General features: G+C 57.5%; 8 protein-coding genes across 9 annotated transcripts; 4 read left to right on the forward strand and 4 right to left on the reverse strand.

Annotated features, from left to right (window-relative positions):
- Positions 1-1,313, forward strand: LOC128849407 (uncharacterized). The gene has a single exon (XM_054051210.1). The coding sequence runs from the start codon at positions 17-19 to the stop codon at positions 956-958; it is 942 nt and encodes a 313-aa protein (XP_053907185.1). The 5' UTR covers positions 1-16; the 3' UTR covers positions 959-1,313.
- A 415-nt stretch (positions 1,314-1,728) lies between these two features.
- LOC104066206 (scale keratin) lies at positions 1,729-2,950 on the reverse strand. The gene is made up of 2 exons (XM_009568780.2): positions 2,820-2,950; positions 1,729-2,421 (listed from the first exon to the last, which is right to left on the reverse strand). Exon 2 carries the CDS (start codon positions 2,398-2,400, stop codon positions 2,035-2,037), a length of 366 nt encoding a protein of 121 aa, XP_009567075.2. The 5' UTR covers positions 2,401-2,421; positions 2,820-2,950; the 3' UTR covers positions 1,729-2,034.
- A 1,083-nt stretch (positions 2,951-4,033) lies between these two features.
- On the forward strand, positions 4,034-4,765 carry LOC128849414 (scale keratin-like). The gene is made up of 2 exons (XM_054051221.1): positions 4,034-4,041; positions 4,143-4,765. Exon 2 carries the CDS (start codon positions 4,167-4,169, stop codon positions 4,530-4,532), a length of 366 nt encoding a protein of 121 aa, XP_053907196.1. The 5' UTR covers positions 4,034-4,041; positions 4,143-4,166; the 3' UTR covers positions 4,533-4,765.
- LOC128849413 (scale keratin-like) lies at positions 4,034-9,032 on the forward strand. 2 transcript variants are annotated; one of them, XM_054051220.1, is made up of 2 exons: positions 4,034-4,041; positions 8,532-9,032. In XM_054051220.1, exon 2 carries the CDS (start codon positions 8,556-8,558, stop codon positions 8,919-8,921), a length of 366 nt encoding a protein of 121 aa, XP_053907195.1. In that variant the 5' UTR covers positions 4,034-4,041; positions 8,532-8,555; the 3' UTR covers positions 8,922-9,032. The 2 variants fall into 2 exon arrangements, with proteins under 2 accessions (XP_053907195.1, XP_053907194.1); XM_054051219.1 differs by lacking the exon at positions 4,034-4,041 and adding an exon at positions 8,407-8,438 and having other exon boundaries at positions 8,532-9,031.
- Positions 6,469-6,997, reverse strand: LOC128849415 (scale keratin-like). The gene has a single exon (XM_054051222.1). The coding sequence runs from the start codon at positions 6,948-6,950 to the stop codon at positions 6,585-6,587; it is 366 nt and encodes a 121-aa protein (XP_053907197.1). The 5' UTR covers positions 6,951-6,997; the 3' UTR covers positions 6,469-6,584.
- A 1,726-nt stretch (positions 9,033-10,758) lies between the features above and the next one.
- Positions 10,759-11,923, reverse strand: LOC104066205 (scale keratin). The gene is made up of 2 exons (XM_054050968.1): positions 11,800-11,923; positions 10,759-11,385 (listed from the first exon to the last, which is right to left on the reverse strand). Exon 2 carries the CDS (start codon positions 11,362-11,364, stop codon positions 10,999-11,001), a length of 366 nt encoding a protein of 121 aa, XP_053906943.1. The 5' UTR covers positions 11,365-11,385; positions 11,800-11,923; the 3' UTR covers positions 10,759-10,998.
- Positions 11,924-12,976: 1,053 nt separating this feature from the next.
- On the forward strand, positions 12,977-13,966 carry LOC128849346 (scale keratin-like). Its single transcript, XM_054050817.1, has 2 exons — positions 12,977-13,055; positions 13,155-13,966. Exon 2 carries the CDS (start codon positions 13,179-13,181, stop codon positions 13,542-13,544), a length of 366 nt encoding a protein of 121 aa, XP_053906792.1. The 5' UTR covers positions 12,977-13,055; positions 13,155-13,178; the 3' UTR covers positions 13,545-13,966.
- Positions 13,967-15,766: 1,800 nt separating this feature from the next.
- Positions 15,767-16,410, reverse strand: LOC128849376 (scale keratin-like). The gene is made up of 2 exons (XM_054051002.1): positions 16,387-16,410; positions 15,767-16,279 (listed from the first exon to the last, which is right to left on the reverse strand). Exon 2 carries the CDS (start codon positions 16,253-16,255, stop codon positions 15,890-15,892), a length of 366 nt encoding a protein of 121 aa, XP_053906977.1. The 5' UTR covers positions 16,256-16,279; positions 16,387-16,410; the 3' UTR covers positions 15,767-15,889.
- Between the last annotated feature and the right edge of the window lie 749 nt (positions 16,411-17,159).

The following is a 17,159-nucleotide window of genomic DNA, read 5'->3' on the forward strand; positions in this document are numbered from 1 at the left end:
AGCCATCACAAGAAGGATGTCCTGCTACAGTGAGTCCTTCAGACCCTGCGGCGTGACCTGCCCTCAGCCAATTGCCGAGAGCTACAACGAGCCGTGTGTGCAGCAGTGCCCTGACTCCAGAGCAGTCATCTTCCCCCCACCAGCTGTGGTGACAATCCCAGGCCCCATACTCAGCAATTTTCCTCAGGAGAGCGTTGTGGGCTCATCAGGCCCAGCCTTGTTGGGGAGTTCCTTCAGTTCCCAAAGCTCTGGGGGCTACGGTGGCTCCTTGGGGTTGGGGGGCTATGGTGGCTCCTTGGGTTTGGGAGGCTATGGTGGCTCCTCAGGGTTAGGGGGCTACGGTAGCTCCCTGGGCTACGGGAGATCACGGAGTTATGGGGGCCTCTTTGGTCTGGGTGGTTATGGAGGATCCCAAGGCTATGGGAACTCCTGTGGTCTTGGGGGCTATGGGAGCTCCTCAGGCTTGGGTGGCTACTCTGGCTATGGAGGCTCCCTGGGCTATGGGAGCTCACTGGGCTATGGGAGGTCACGGAATTATGGGGGCCTCTCTGGTTTCGGGGGCTATGGGAGCTCCCTGGGCTATGGGGGCTCCTGGGGCTATGGTAACTCCTTGGAGTTGGGAGGCTATGGAGGCTACAGAGGCTCCCTTGGGTATGGCCGTTGCGTAGGTTATGGAGATGACATTGGCTATGGGGACTCCCAGGGCTATAGGAACTCCTTTGGTCTTGGGGGCTATGGAGGCTACGGGGGCTCCATTGGGTACGGCCGTTGCCTGGGTTATGGAGATGACATTGGCTACAGAGGATCCTTGGGATATGGGAGCCAATATGGGTCCAGTATCTCTGGCAACGGTGGAAGGTCCTACAGCTCTGGCTTCTCCTCCTATGGCAATGGGTATTACTACCCTGGCTCCCAGAGGTGGCGCAGGTTCCGCCGTGGGAGCTGTGGCTCTTTCTGAAGTCGCCAAGGTTGGTGCCCAGAACCAGAAACAGCCCAGACAGCAGCACAAGGACATCGAGCGAGAGCCGTGAGGAGCATCCATCATCTACCCTGGCATGGGGAGAAGACGATGCTGCGTGTGCCCAGCAGCCCACCACCCTGTGCCATCGTGTGCCCTGGCTGCACGGCTGAAGCTCAGTATCCCCTCATTCCTCCATCACCTCAGCTGTTCCCTGGTTCCTGAGCAGGGCACCGGTACCAGAGCATGACATCTGCTCGATGCATCTCCCCTTGCCTTGTCTTGATCCTCTGTAGCTGGCTGTTGTGCTTCTCTTTCCCATTAAAACCCTGTGGTGCTGCACAAGATCCAATTTGGTTTTCATTTGTCCTTTAGCCTCCTCTGGGAGCAATATTTACTCTTATTCATTGAAGAAGTGCTTAGAATCCCTCAGCAGTCCAAGTGTCATGTCAAAAAATGAACTTTTTTCAGCCTTTTATGCAGTTCCCAAGCATGCCTGTGTATTTGTATTTTCGGAAAAAAACCTTTATTTATTAGGTATTCCATTCTGTCAGCCCAAAGTAATCTAATATTAGCTTGAAAACATTTTTCTGTCTTTATGCTATCCTGTTGAAACACATTGCATGAACAAGTTTTAAACTCCCCAGATACAGATCAGCCAGGTTCTGCTGGGGTTCAGAGACTGCCTGGACCCGGCTGGTGGGGATCAGCACGGTGAGGGATCCCTGAAGCCCACTCTGGGCCTGGAAAAGAATAACAGAGAGGCAATGTTGGGATGCAGAATTGTTTTATTGCAGTGCAGGATAGCACCCACTGGGGAAAGACATAGCAAGCAGAGGCATGAAGGTTGTCCCTGTGGGCTTCAAGAAAGCTGATCCTTCAGGCTTCTCTCAGGCAGTGCCCATAGAAGGGATGGGCAGATGCTCTGTGGGATGATGGTGCCTCCTAGACATGGGCAAGAACAAGAGGAAAGAGAAACAAGAGGAAAGAGAAACAGCATTGAGAGAAGGAGTGGAGAAAGAAGATGAGGCATGAGGTTGAGGGGTCCCAGGGTCTTTGAGGTCTTCGAACTGGGTCTAGCAGGGCCCACAGGTGTCCCAGAGCTTCTTGCTGTAGCGCGGCAAGACGCAAGGGCTGCAGTCGGGAGAAACATAGGGTCTGGCAGGGGTGCAGAGGCCCCCCGAGCCCAGCGTGGCCCCGGCCCCATAGAGGCCCCCCAGCCCCAGGTTGCCCCCAAAGGCGGGTGCTCCGGAGGAGCCCACCACGGCTTGCTGGGGGAAGGAGCTGAGGATGGGGCCGGGGAAGGTGACAACCACGGGCGGAGGCTGGATGAAGGCTGTGGAGTCGGGGCACTGGCGGGCACACAGCTCGTTGCAGCTCTCAGCGATGGGCTGGGGGACGGCCACGCCGGTTTTTGGTGGGCACAGGTCGTAGCAAGACATCTTTGTGTGAGACAGTTGAGCCTGAAAGAAACAGCCCCAGGAGAGGAGTCATGATCGAGGAGGAGATGTCCTGGCAAAGTACCCTTTTCCTACAGCTGCCTTGAAGTGAAGCAGCAAAGCCATCACCTTACCCACAGCTCATCCTTTGCCCAGCCAGATCTTCTCATCACCTTGTTCTCAACACCCTCACCTTGCCCTCTCTCTACACACAGGACACACAAACCCTCCCCAGGAGCCCATGCAGGACCTGGCTCTGCCTGTCCCACACACAGGGCTCTTCTTTTTCCCCTCCAGCTCAGCCCTCTCTGCCCGTCCAAGCCTGCAGCCAGAGCAGCCGCTGCTGTCCCAGCTCTCCTGGCCAGGGAGGCCCCACGCCGGCCCCTGCCAGAGGAGCCACAGACCCACAGGCACACACCTACCCTTGTCCTGAGCAGAGCGAGGCAGGAGTGCTGGATGCCAGGGCTCCCCAAGGGCAGCGCTTTTATGCAGGGCTGGCGATGCCGGGGAGGGTCTGGCCATGCTGGGGGCACGTGGCTGGTGGTGGCCAAGCCCCTGCCTCCTCCCTGCGTGGCACCAGGGTATTTTGCTGATTCTCTTTCCTCCACAACCCCAAGCTGCCATATCAGCCCCTGCAATTACCCTGCTTGGATGCTTGTCAGCAGCCACCTAATGGGCAAAATTAGCCTCGCTGTCTTTTCATTATCTTGCTGAGTAAGAGGGTATGCACTGTGACAAAGGATGACTGCAAGCACCTTGTAAGCCATAGCTCTTCCCCAAGGGCTTGGTCTTGAGGTGGCCTCATGCCTTCTTTGCAGAGGCACGGGGAAGACTGGGGTCCTGACGATGGCCAAGAAGGTGGCCTTGCCCAGGCCTCCTGTATGCCAGTACCTGCATGATGTACGTTGTGTGGCTGTGATCTGCAGAAGGGAGATGCTATGAAAACGCAAATTAAAGGCACTGCTGTCAGGCATGTCCTGCTTTGCACAACTCATCACTAGCCAGCCCTAGAGAAGTTGTCTTGGGGGACAAAGATCCTTAATGCTCTTTCCCACTGTGCCTAGGGCATGAAGCACACTCCCACTTGGGACAATGTTGCACAGGCTCGAGCAAGCACAATCGCAACCCTGCCAGCTCCTCACAAGTGTCTCCACAGACCCATTACTGTGAGATGGTTCTGTGTAGGGTCTTCCCGTGGGGGGTCCTGTGGAGACAGGAGCAGTTTAGTGTGATGACCACAGACATATTTGTGCCACTGGCATTGTATTGCTCCTTCTAGCAAAGACTGGCTCATGCACAAGGCAGAGCTATCTTTCCAGGGCAGCATAGAAGAAAGGCAGAGAAACCTGGCAGACCCTATCGGGCCATGCACACCCACAGCAGGGAGATGTCTGCTTTCATTTAGCCCACACAGCAGAAAGGAGAGGAAATGCTCAGAAGCAGCATGTGCTGATCTGGCGAGGGGATGCTGAGACAGGGAGGGGCAGGAGTGCAACAGCCCCATCACCTTCCTGGGCAGGAGGGAGTGCCTTCACCCCTGATTGGCCCAGGTGGTGCTGAGCAATGGCAGGGCTGCTATAAAAGCTCTGCCACTGCCTGTCTCTCCCAAACACTGCTCTGGCTGCCTTTACCTTGGAGAACAGGGTAAGTCTGAGAGCACTTTTCCTGCATTCTACTCTGATTCCAGCCTGTCTGCCTCAGGAATTCTCCCCCAATTCTCCATTACTATCTCTTTGTTCTTGCAGAGCACCAACCCAACCAGCACAAAGATGTCCTGCTACGACCTGTGCCAACCAAAAACCGGCGTGGCTGTCCCCCAGCCCATCGCTGAGAGCTGCAACGAACTGTGCGCCCGCCAGTGCCCCGACTCCACAGCCTTCATCCAGCCTCCGCCCGTGGTTGTCACCTTCCCCGGCCCCATCCTCAGCTCCTTCCCCCAGCAAGCCGTGGTGGGCTCCTCTGGAGCACCCGCCTTTGGGGGCAACCTGGGGCTGGGGGGCCTCTACGGGGCCGGGGCCACGCTGGGCTCGGGGGGCCTCTGCACCCCTGCCAGACCCTATGTTTCTCCCGCCTGCAGCCCTTGCGTCTTGCCGCGCTACAGCAAGAAGCTCTGGGACACCTGTGGGCCCTGCTAGACCCACAGCACACCCAGGCGCTGCCCCCAGACCTAATCCCAACATCACCACCCATGCTCAGCTGAGCTGCTGGCCAAGATCTCAGGATGCTGCACCAACACGGCACCCAGAGCAAAAAGCAAGGCTCTTGAAAAGATCCCTCTGCTAACACAGAGCAACCAGCCTCTCTGGGTCTTGACCATCGTCCCTCTGACAATCTCTCCTGCTCCCCTGGGAACAATAAAATTTTCCTGCATGCAAGTCATGACTCCTGCCTTCCTTGTGCCAAGTTGGGGAGACCAAAGGGATGGGTGATTGGCAGCTGTGGGTGGGCAAATCCTGGTCTGGATTTTCACAGTGGAGGTGTGATTGGGTTGATGCTCAGACAGGGAGATGGCAAGCAGCAGGCAGAGGAGAGAGGAGTTTTTGATGGTGCTTGCAGTGCTGGGGAAAAGATGGAGAGCAGTGCTCATTTGCCGGTTCTTCTCAGGCCAGGACTGACACCAGTTCTGCCTCACCCTGCTGCGCTGAAGAAGCCTTGCGGCATCTCTAGGCATCCACACAAAGATTGTATAGTGTCACTGTTAAATTCGGCACTTGGGAAACAGTCGTTGATTGCTGCGGAGCAGATAGTGCCGAAAGCCCTACAGTGCTGTGGGCACCAAGGGGGGAAGGAGCTGGCAACGTGCATTGGGACAAAGGCAGCCAGCGCTGTCCTGGGGTACAGACAGAGGAGTGTGAAGGCACAGGGAGGGATTGAACCCTTGCCCTCCACTCAGCAATGGTGAGACCCTTCCTGTGGTTCCTTTTCCAGTGCTGGGCTCCCCAGCACAGGAGAGATGTGGGGCTACAGGAGAGAGTCTTGGAAACGGCCCCACAGATGCTGAAGGGACAGGGAGCCTGTCTCCTCTGGGCAGACCTTGAGAGGGAAGGCATCAAGAAGATGGAGCCAGGTTCTCTGCAGAGGTGTCCACCTGCATGACAAGAGGAAACTGGCATCAGCTGAAACAGAGCAGGCTCCACTACAGCATCCCAGGCACATTGTTTTCACTCTGAGGGTGGCTGAGCTCTGGCACAGGATTTCTAAGGAGTCTGCGAAGTCTCCTTCAATGGAGATGTGCAACAGGTGTGTGACATGGTGCTGGGCAGGTGGCTCTGAGTGACTCTGCCTGAGGCAGCAGCATGACAAGATGCCCTGCACACAAGATGCCCTGCTTTTCTCTCAGTAACCAGGGGGGTACTTTTGTGCTCTTACATCTGTTGTGGAGAACCAAGGATCACCAAGTGTGTTGGTCTGTGCTGGACTGGAGGAGATGTAGAAGTGGCAGGTGAAGGAGAAGAGGGAAGGTGAGAGTTATGAGGAAGGGGAATGGAAATACTATCCAGCATGAAGCAGACAAAATGAAAGAGAGCTAAGCAATAAAAAGGGAAACAAAAGGAAAAGACAAGAAAACAGAAGGGAAAAGACAATAGAGATAAAATGAGTGAAAGGCAAGGGGGAGAATAGTTGAGAGGATAAAAAGGAGGTAATGGGGAAGAGGAGGAAGGGGAAGCCTCCCCATTGTTTATTCTCACAGGGACACAAAAAGAGCCTTGGAGACAGAGAAGGGCTGGAGTGAGGGCAGGAATTGATGCTGGCTGACCTCAGGTACTTGGGGCATCCACACTCTGAACACAGAGGCTGAAGGTCTTCAAATGCCACTGGGCTGCATATGCTGCAGCCAAGAGAGTCCCCTGCGTCCAGGCAGGGCCCTGGGGCTGAGCTGCAGCAGCGTGTGTGGCCAGAGCTGCCAGGGCTGTGCGCTCGCCCCAAAGGCAGCTGAGCCGGGCTGTGCTGGGGCTGAGAGTGCCCAGACCCGGCCTGGGGGGACCCCGTGCAGGAGGAGGGATCCCTGCAGCCCCTACTGTGCCTGGAGAGGAAAACCAGAGAGGCAGGGATTGGATGCAGGATTGTTTTATTGCAGTGCAGGAAAGCGCCCACTGGGGAAAGGCACAGCAGGCCGAGGCAGGCAGGTTGTCCGTGTGGGCTTCAAGAGAGGCGTCCCCGTGTCTCTAAGGGCTCTGGGTGTGGGTCTAGCAGGGCCCACAGGTGTCCCAGAGCTTCTTGCTGTAGCGCGGCAAGACGCAAGGGCTGCAGGCGGGAGAAACATAGGGTCTGGCAGGGGTGCAGAGGCCCCCCGAGCCCAGCGTGGCCCCGGCCCCGTAGAGGCCCCCCAGCCCCAGGTTGCCCCCAAAGGCGGGTGCTCCGGAGGAGCCCACCACGGCTTGCTGGGGGAAGGAGCTGAGGATGGGGCCGGGGAAGGTGACAACCACGGGCGGAGGCTGGATGAAGGCTGTGGAGTCGGGGCACTGGCGGGCGCACAGCTCGTTGCAGCTCTCAGCGATGGGCTGGGGGACGGCCACGCTGGTTTTTGGTGGGCACAGGTCGTAGCAAGACATCTTTGTGCTGGTTGGGTTGGTGCTCTGCAACAGGACAGAGGTGTAAGGAAGACAGCAGAGAAAGAGATCGTTGAAAAGAGTGGAGTCATATTCCAAGAGGAAATGCACTGTCCAAGTAATGCCATTTTTTGCAGGGCTGCCCTGGCCTTGGAGAGGCCAGAGCCACGTTGTTGACAACCATGCCTGCTGCTCCACCTTTGCCCACCCAGAAATATTCACCTCCCCAATCCCACATCCCTGACCTTTCTCACCATAGAAACATGGCAAAGAAACCTTCCCCAGAAGCCCATGCAGGACCTGGCTCTGCCTGTTCCACACATAGGGCTCTTCTTTTCCCCCTCCAGCTCAGCCCTCTCTGCCCGTCCAAGCCTGCAGCCAGAGCAGCCGCTGCTGTCCCAGCTCTCCTGGCCAGGGAAGCCCCACGCCGGCCCCTGCCAGAGGAGCCACAGACCCACAGGCACACACCTACCCTTGTCCTGAGCAGAGCGAGGCAGGAGTGCTGGATGCCAGGGCTCCCCAAGGGCAGCGCTTTTATGCAGGGCTGGCGATGCCGGGGAGGGTCTGGCCATGCTGGGGGCACGTGGCTGGTGGTGGCCAAGCCCCTGCCTCCTCCCTGCGTGGCACCAGGGTGTTTTGCTGACTCTCTTCCCGCCCCAACCCCATGTTGCTGTATCAGCCCATGCAATTATCTTGCTTGGACACTTGTCAGCAGCCACCTAATAGGCCAAATTAGACCCACTCTCTTTTCATTATCTCGCTGTGTATGAGGACACGCAGTGTGACAAAGGGTGACTGCAAGCACCTGCGTGCCACAGCTCTTCCTCAGGGGATTGATCTAAGGATGGCCTCATGCCTTGGCCATTGACCTCTGCAAGTCTGTATGGTAAAGATTCCTCCTACTCTTCCCTGTAGGCCATATTGCCAGGAGTGCAAATCCGCACCTTAGGCCTGTGTGGCACAGGCTCATCCCAGCAACCACCAATCCCTTAGCCCCTCGTAATTGTCCCATGAGACCAATTGCCACGAGATGGTGCTGGGCAGGTTGCTGGGGACCTGAGGCCTTGATGTGTAGGAATGACCAGAGCAGCCCCTGGATGAGATTGCCCCACTGGCACCCACTGGTTCTCACCTCAGCAGAGACCGGGAGTGGGAACAGGGCAGAGAACAAGGAGGGCAGTGAGGACCTGCAGAAGCACAGCCCGACCCTATTGTGAGCACCCCCAGCAGGGAGATGCTTGGTCTCTTTTAGCCCACACAGCAGAAAGGGGAGGAAATGCTCAGGAGCAGCATGTGCTGATCTGGCGAGGGGATGCTGAGACAGGGAGGGGCAGGAGTGCAACAGCCCCATCATCTTCCTAGGCAGGAGGGAGTGCCTTCACCCCCGATTGGCCCAGGTGGTGCTGAGCAATGGCAGGGCTGCTATAAAAGCTCTGCCTCTGCCAGGCTCTCCCAAACACTGCTCTGGCTGCTTTCTTCTTGGAGAACACGGTGAGCCTGCAAGCACTTCTCATCTTTCATTCTACTCTGATTCCAGCCTGTTTGCCTCAGGAATTCTCCCTTACTAACTCTTTCCTTTTGCAGAGCACCAACTCAACCAGCACAAAGATGTCTTGCTACGATGTGTGCCCACCAAAAACCGGCGTGGCCGTCCCCCAGCCCATCGCTGAGAGCTGCAACGAGCTGTGCGCCCGCCAGTGCCCCGACTCCACAGCCTTCATCCAGCCTCCGCCCGTGGTTGTCACCTTCCCCGGCCCCATCCTCAGCTCCTTCCCCCAGCAAGCCGTGGTGGGCTCCTCCGGAGCACCCGCCTTTGGGGGCAACCTGGGGCTGGGGGGCCTCTACGGGGCCGGGGCCACGCTGGGCTCGGGGGGCCTCTGCACCCCTGCCAGACCCTATGTTTCTCCCGCCTGCAGCCCTTGCGTCTTGCCGCGCTACAGCAAGAAGCTCTGGGACACCTGTGGGCCCTGCTAGACCCACACCCGGAGCCCTTAGAGACGCGAGGATGCCTCTCTTGAAGCCCACACGGACAACCTGCCTGCCTCGGCCTGCTGTGCCTTTCCCCAGTGGGCGCTTTCCTGCACTGCAATAAAACAATCCTGCATCCAATCCCTGCCTCTCTGGTTTTCCTCTCCGGGCACAGTGGGGGCTGCAGGGATCCCTCCTCCTGCACGGGGTCCCCCCAGGCCAGGTCTGGGCACTCTCAGCCCCAGCACAGCCCGGCTCAGCTGCCTTTGGGGCGAGCGCACAGCCCTGGCAGCTCTGGCCACACACGCTGCTGCAGCTCAGCCCCAGGGCCCTGCCTGGACGCAGGGGACTCTCTTGGCTGCAGCATATGCAGCCCAGTGGCATTTGAAGACCTTCAGCTTCTGTGTTCGGAGTCTGGATTCCCCAAGTACCGGAGGTCAGCCAGCATCAATTCCTGCCCTCACTCCAAACCTTCTGTGTTCCCAAGGCTCTTTTTTGTGTCTCTGTGAGAATAAACAATGGGGAGGCTTCCTCTTCCTCCTATTTCTCCTCTTCCCAATTAGCTCCTTCTTATTCTTGCATCTATTCTACCCATTGCCTTTCACTCATTTTATGTCTATTGTCTTTTCCCTTCTGTTCTCTTCTCATTTCGTTTTCTTTTTTCTTGCTTAACCCCCTTTCTTTTTGTCTCCTCCTTCCTTGATACTATTTCCATTTCCCCTTCCTCATAACTCTCACCTTCCCTCTTCTCCTTCACCTGCCACTTCTACATCTCCTCCAGTCCAGCACAGACCAACACACTTGGTGATCCTTGGTTCTCCACAACAGATGTAAGAGCACAGAAATAACCCCCTGGTTACTGAGAGAAAAGCAGGGCATCTTGTGTGCAGGGCATCTTGTCATGCTGCTGCCTCAGGCAGAGTCACTCAGAGCCACCTGCCCAGCACCATGTCACACACCTGTTGCACATCTCCATTGAAGGAGACTTCACAGACTCCTTAGAAATCCTGTGCCAGTGCTCAGCCACCCTCAGAGTGAAAACAATGGGCCTGGGATGTTGTAGTGGAGTCTGCTCTGTTTCAGCTGATGCCAGTTTCCTCTTGTCATGCAGGTGGACACCTCTGCAGAGAACCTGGCTCCATCTTCTTGATGCCTTCCCTCTCAAGGTCTGCCCAGAGGAGACAGGCTCCCTGTCCCTTTAGCATCTGTGGGGCCGTTTCCAAGACTCTCTCCTGTAGCCCCACATCTCTCCTGTGCTGGGGAGCCCAGCACTGGAAAAGGAACCACAGGAGGGGTCTCACCATTGCTGAGTGGGGGGCAAGGGTTCAATCCCTCCCTGTGCCTTCACACTCCTCTGTCTGTACCCCAGGACAGCGCTGGCTGCCTTTGCCCCAATGCACGTTGCCAGCTCCTTCCTCCCTTGGTGCCCACAGCACTGTAGGGCTTTCGGCACTATCTGCTCTGCAGCAATCAATGTCTCTTTCCCAAGTGCTGAGTTTGACAGTGGCACTCATCCAGTCTCCTCTGTGTGGATGCCTAGAGATGCTGCAAGGCTTCTTCAGCGCAGCAGGGTGAGGCAGAGCTGGTGTCAGTCCTGGCCTGAGAAGGCCTGGCAAAGCAGCACTGCCAGCCTCTTTCCTGTTCTCCGTCTTTTCCCCAGCAATGCAAGCACCTTCAAAAAGTTTTCTTTCCCCTGCCTGCTGCTTGCCATCTCCCTGTCTGAGCATCAACCCAATCACACCTCCACTGTGAAAATCCAGACCAGGATTTGCCCACCCACAGCTGCCAATCACCCATCCCTTTGGTCTCCCCAACTTGGCACAAGGAAGGCAGGAGTCGTGACTTGCATGCAGGAAAATTTTATTGTTCCCAGGGGAGCAGGAGAGATTGTCAGAGGGATGATGGTCAAGACCCAGAGAGGCTGGTTGCTCTGTGTTAGCAGACGGATCTTTTCAAGAGCCTTGCTTTTTGCTCAGGATACTGTGTTGGTGCAGCATCCTGAGATCTTGGCCAGCAGCTCAGCTGAGCATGGGTGGTGATGTTGGGATTAGGTCTGGGGGCAGGGCCTGGGTGTGCTGTGGGTCTAGCAGGGCCCACAGGTGTCCCAGAGCTTCTTGCTGTAGCGCGGCAAGACGCAAGGGCTGCAGGCGGGAGAAACATAGGGTCTGGCAGGGGTGCAGAGGCCCCCCGAGCCCAGCGTGGCCCCGGCCCCGTAGAGGCCCCCCAGCCCCAGGTTGCCCCCAAAGGCGGGTGCTCCGGAGGAGCCCACCACGGCTTGCTGGGGGAAGGAGCTGAGGATGGGGCCGGGGAAGGTGACAACCACGGGCGGAGGCTGGATGAAGGCTGTGGAGTCGGGGCACTGGCGGGCACACAGCTCATTGCAGCTCTCAGCGATGGGCTGGGGGACGGCCACGCTGGTTTTTGGTTGGCACAGGTCGTAGCAAGACATCTTTGTGTGAGAGAGTTGAGCCTGAAAGAGGTAGATGAAAAGAGAGGAGTTATATTGCAGGAAGAAATGCACTGTCCAAGCAATGCCATATTTGCATGGCTGCCCTGGACTTGGAGAGCCCAGAGCCACCTTGTTGACAACCCTACATACTGCTCCCCCTTTTCCCATCCTGAAATATTCACCTCCCCAATCTCCACATCCCTCTCATTGCCCTTTCTCTGCACACAGGACACACAAACCCTCCCCAGGAGCCCATGCAGGACCTGGCTCTGCCTGTCCCACTCACAGGGCTCCTCTTTTCCCCCTCCAGCTCAGCCCTCTCTGCCCGTCCAAGCCTGCAGCCAGAGCAGCCGCTGCTGTCCCAGCTCTCCTGGCCAGGGAAGCCCCACGCCGGCCCCTGCCAGAGGAGCCACAGACCCACAGGCACACACCTACCCTTGTCCTGAGCAGAGCGAGGCAGGAGTGCTGGATGCCAGGGCTCCCCAAGGGCAGCGCTTTTATGCAGGGCTGGCGATGCCGGGGAGGGTCTGGCCATGCTGGGGGCACGTGGCTGGTGGTGGCCAAGCCCCTGCCTCCTCCCTGCGTGGCACCAGGGTGTTTTGCTGACTCTCTTCCCGCCCCAACCCCATGTTGCTGTATCAGCCCATGTAATTATCTTGCTTGGACACTTGTCAGCAGCCACCTAATAGGCCAAATTAGACCCACTCTCTTTTCATTATCTCGCTGTGTAAGAGGACACGCAGTGTGACAAAGGGTGACTGCAAGCACCCGCGTGCCACAGCTCTTCCCCAGGGGATTGATCTAAGGATGGCCTCATGCCTTCTTTGCAGAGCCCTGGGGAAGACCAGGTGTCCTTCAAACCCTCCCTCATGCCACCACCGGCATGACCCACATTGTATGGCTGTGATGTGAAGAATGGAGAGATTATGAAATGTCAAATCGAAGGCAGTATTCTCGGGCACTGCCTTCTCAGCTCAATGCATCACTTGCCAGCCAAAGGGAGCTGGCCTCCATCTGCCTGCAGGCATGGGCCATCGAGCTCTGCATGTCTGGAGGACAAAGACCCCTCGTGCCCTTCCCTGTTGTCCATGGCTCAAGGAGCACAGAGTCCTGTCTGGACCAAGAGGGTAAATGTTCATGCCAGAACTGTGTCACCCCTGCCAGCCTCCGAACGTGTCCTGGGAGCCCCAGTGTCCCAGGGAAGGGCTGTAGCAGGGCTGCCCTCAGGGTGCTGGGGTGATGGGAGGTCCCTCTGGTGCTGTGGTTGTGGAAGCCCCTAGTTTAATAGACTCCACTGGTGTTCACGTGGGTTCATACATTAGACCTGGCTGCAGGCCCGGGATTTAGAGGTCTTCCTCTGGTAGAGAACAAGGCAGGGAGCCAGGAGGTGCAGGAGCACGGCCATGTCCTCCTGCGAGCACCCCCAGCAGGGAGATGCTTGGTCTCATTTAGCCCACACAGCAGAAAGGGGAGGAAATGCTCAGGAGCAGCATGTGCTGATCTGGCGAGGGGATGCTGAGACAGGGAGGGGCAGAAGTGCAACAGCCCCATCATCTTCCTGGGCAGAAGGGAGTGCCTTCACGCCTGATTGGCCCAGGTGGTGCTGAGCAATGGCAGAGCTGCTATAAAAGCTCTGCCTCTGCCTGTCTCTCCCAAACACTTCTCTGACCACCTTCTCCTTGGAGAACAGGGTAAGTCTGCAAGAACTTCTTTTACCGAAATCTTGCTCCTTTGTCTCTGCCTCTGTCATTCCCCTCTGCTGTCTTCCTTACACCTCTGTCCTCTTGCAGAGCACCAACCCAACCAGCACAAAGATGTCTTGCTACGACCTGTGCCCACCAAAAACCGGCGTGGCTGTCCCCCAGCCCATCGCTGAGAGCTGCAACGATCTGTGCGCCCGCCAGTGCCCCGACTCCACAGCCTTCATCCAGCCTCCGCCTGTGGTTGTCACCTTCCCCGGCCCCATCCTCAGCTCCTTCCCCCAGCAAGCTGTGGTGGGCTCCTCTGGAGCACCCGCCTTTGGGGGCAACCTGGGGCTGGGGGGCCTCTACGGGGCCGGGGCCACGCTGGGCTCGGGGGGCCTCTGCACCCCTGCCAGACCCTATGTTTCTCCCGCCTGCAGCCCTTGTGTCTTGCCGCGCTACAGCAAGAAGCTCTGGGACACCTGTGGGCCCTGCTAGACCCACAGCACAACCATGTGCTGCCCCCAACATCCACAGCTCCACCACCCATGCAGGGCTGAGCTGGTGGGCATGGGGCACTGATGAGTGCTGAGCATTCCCAGCGCCAGTCAACACCTGGGACGCTGGCACTGCTGTGCACTCCTCATCCTTCCCCGCGCTCTGCTCTTCTCCCCTCCCCTGCCCTTCAGTCTCTCAGATGGGGCAGTATTTGGATTCACAAAGCTCTTTGATGCTTATGGGTCAAGTCCTCTGGATTGGAAGCGGCACCAAGACAGTATCTGGAGGAAAAAGCAATACTCCGGAGAAGATCTTTCTGCCTCTCCATCCATGAGACAACCAGCCTCTCTCTGTCTTGCCCACCACTTCTCTGAGAATCTCTCCTGCCCACCCTGGGTACAATAAAGTGTTTCTGCATGCAAGTCATGTTTTTCTCTCTCCTTGTCCCATGTCTGGAAAACCACTGAGGTGGGAGATTGTCAGCTGTGGGAGGGAAGTGCTGGCCCTGAGACTTTCAGGCCAGGTGAGGTCAGGTACGTGTAGGGAGAGGGAGGATGCAGCCCAGAGGCGGGGAGAGAGAATATTTTGGCAGGGCTTGCAGGAGGTGGGAAAAGGGCAGAGAGCAGGACAGGGGCTGGCACTGCTCCTTTGCCAGCCCTTCTCAAGCCAGGACTGCCACCAGCTCTGCCAGACCATGCAGCTTGTAGGGAAAGGTCTTGGGGGCACTGAGGGCACCAGGGTCTGCAGGAGGGGGCAAAGTGTCTTGAGACAAACGCAGCCAGTGGTGTCTTGGTCTGCAGGCCGAGATGTGTGGCCAGCAGGTGGAGGAAGGGGACTCTGACCTTCCACTCAGCAACAGTGAGGCCCCTTCTGTGGTGCTGTGCCCAGTGCTGGGCTCCCCAGCCCAGGAGAGATGGGTGGGGACTGGAGAGTCCAGTAAATGGCAGTGCAGGTGCTGGAGGGGCAGTGACCCGATCTCCTCTGGAGAGAGCTGGGACTGTCCCTCTGGGGGCTGATGACATCCTGGTGTCTCCTTCACCTGCACACATAGCTGAAAGGAAGGCATCAAGGAGATGGAGCCAGGGTCCCTGCAGAGGTGTCCAGTTGCACGAGAAGAGGCAAAGGCCACCGGCTGAAACACAGCAGGCTCAGCTTCAGCCTCCCAAGCCTCTTGAATTCCCTGTGAGGGTGGCTGAGCACAGGCACAGGATTTCCTAGGAGGCTGTGAAGTCTCCTTCATTGGACACGTGCAGAAAGGGTCTGACATGGTGCTGGGCAGGCGGCTCTGGGCAACGTCACCTGAGGCAGCAGTGGGACAAGATGCCCTGCAAAGGCTTTTCCCCTCACCAATCAGGCTGGGATTTCTGTGATCTTACATCCATGGCACAAAACTGGAAAGCACTGAGGGTGTCTGTCTGCAAAGCAAATATGGGCCTGGCCTCCATTTGGGTGCTCTAAGGGCATTCCCTCATTATGCCTTAGTGAGGCTTTCTACACCCTCATCACCTCGTTAGCAGCTGCCACGGTGATTTGGCACTTCTAAGGATCTCACAGCTGCAGCAATTAGTCCTAACTCAGCTGGGTGCAATTCTTCTCCCCCAGCAATCCCACAGGTCTGTGCTGGGGTTGAGAAGAGTTGGAGAAAGGAGAAAGTGAAGGTGGAAGGCAAGAGGGAAAAGGAAGGAGAGGGGAAAGAGGATTCGGGAAAAGGGAAAGGGAATAACAAAAACAGATGAAAGGAGGAGAAGATGAGGAAATGGGAGGCGAATAAGAGAAAAGGAGCAGAGAGGAACACGAATGGGGAGAGGAAGAATAGCTAAAGGGGAAGAAGAGAAAGTAGAAGTCTTTCTTTGCTGCTTCTTGCAGGGCATCAAAAAGAGCCTTGGAGAGAAGGAAAGGCTAGAGTGAGGGCAGGAACTGATACTGCCTGATCTCCAGGCTGTGGGACAGCTACACTCACACACAGGGAGGCTGAAAGGCTGCAAACGCCCCCCGGGCTGCATATCCTGCGTCCAGGCAGGGCCCTGGGGCTGAGCTGCAGCAGCGTGTGTGGCCAGAGCAGCCAGGGCTGTGCGCTCGCCCCAAAGGCAGCTGAGCCGGGCTGTGCTGGGGCTGAGAGTGCCCAGACCCGGCCTGGGGGGACCCCGTGCAGGAGGAGGGATCCCTGCAGCCCCCACTGTGCCCAGAGAGGAAAACCAGAGAGGCAGGGATTGGATGCAGGATTGTTTTATTGCAGTGCAGGAAAGCGCCCACTGGGGAAAGACACAGCAGGCCGAGGCAGGCAGGTTGTCTGTGTGGGCTTCAAGAGAGGCGTCCTCACGTCTCTAAGGGCTCTGGGTGTGGGTCTAGCAGGGCCCACAGGTGTCCCAGAGCTTCTTGCTGTAGCGCGGCAAGACGCAAGGGCTGCAGGCGGGAGAAACATAGGGTCTGGCAGGGGTGCAGAGGCCCCCCGAGCCCAGCGTGGCCCCGGCCCCGTAGAGGCCCCCCAGCCCCAGGTTGCCCCCAAAGGCGGGTGCTCCGGAGGAGCCCACCACGGCTTGCTGGGGGAAGGAGCTGAGGATGGGGCCGGGGAAGGTGACAACCACGGGCGGAGGCTGGATGAAGGCTGTGGAGTCAGGGCACTGGCGGGCGCACAGCTCGTTGCAGCTCTCAGCGATGGGCTGGGGGACGGCCACGCTGGTTTTTGGTGGGCACAGGTCGTAGCAAGACATCTTTGTGCTGGTTGGGTTGGTTATCTGTAAGAGGAAAGAGATAGTAAGGGAGAAATGGGGGAGAATTCCTGAGGCAGAAGACAGGCTGGAATCAGAGTAGAATGAAGGATGAGAAGTGGTCACAGACTCACCCTGTTCTCCAAGGAGAAGGCAGCCAGAGCAGTGTTTGGGAGAGCCTGGCAGAGGCAGAGCTTTTATAGCAGCCCTGCCATTGCTCAGCACCACCTGGGCCAATCAGGGGTGAAGGCACTCCCTCCTGCCCAGGAAGATGATGGGGCTGTTGCACTCCTGCCCCTCCCTGTCTCAGCATCCCCTCGCCAGATCAGCACATGCTGCTTCTGAGCATTTCCTCCCCTTTCTGCTGTGTGGGCTAAAAGAGACCAAGCATCTCCCTGCTGGGGGTGCTCACAATAGGGTCGGGCTGTGCTTCTGCAGGTCCTCACTGCCCTCCTTGTTCTCTGCCCTGTTCCCACTCCCGGTCTCTGCTGAGGTGAGAACCAGTGGGTGCCAGTGGGGCAATCTCATCCAGGGGCTGCTCTGGTCATTCCTACACATCAAGGCCTCAGGTCCCCAGCAACCTGCCCAGCACCATCGCGTGGCAATCGGGCTCATGGGACAATTACGAGGGGCTAAGGGATTGGTGGTTGCTGGGATGAGCCTGTGCCACACAGGCCTATGGTGGGATTTGTGCTCCTGTCAATATGGCCTATGGGGAAGAGTACGAGGAATCTTTACCCTACAGATTTGCAGAGGTCAAAGGTCAAGGCATTCAGGCAGATGGCATGCAGCCCCCTTGGGCTAGCAAGTGATGCATCGTGCTGAGCAGGCAGTGCCCAAGAGGAGTGCCATTGATTTAGCATTTTGTAACCTCACACTTCTGCAGATCACAGCCATATATCATGCA

This window comes from Cuculus canorus, chromosome 28 (genome assembly GCF_017976375.1).
Source record: "Cuculus canorus isolate bCucCan1 chromosome 28, bCucCan1.pri, whole genome shotgun sequence".
In the NCBI taxonomy this organism is placed as follows: Eukaryota; Metazoa; Chordata; class Aves; order Cuculiformes; family Cuculidae; genus Cuculus; species Cuculus canorus.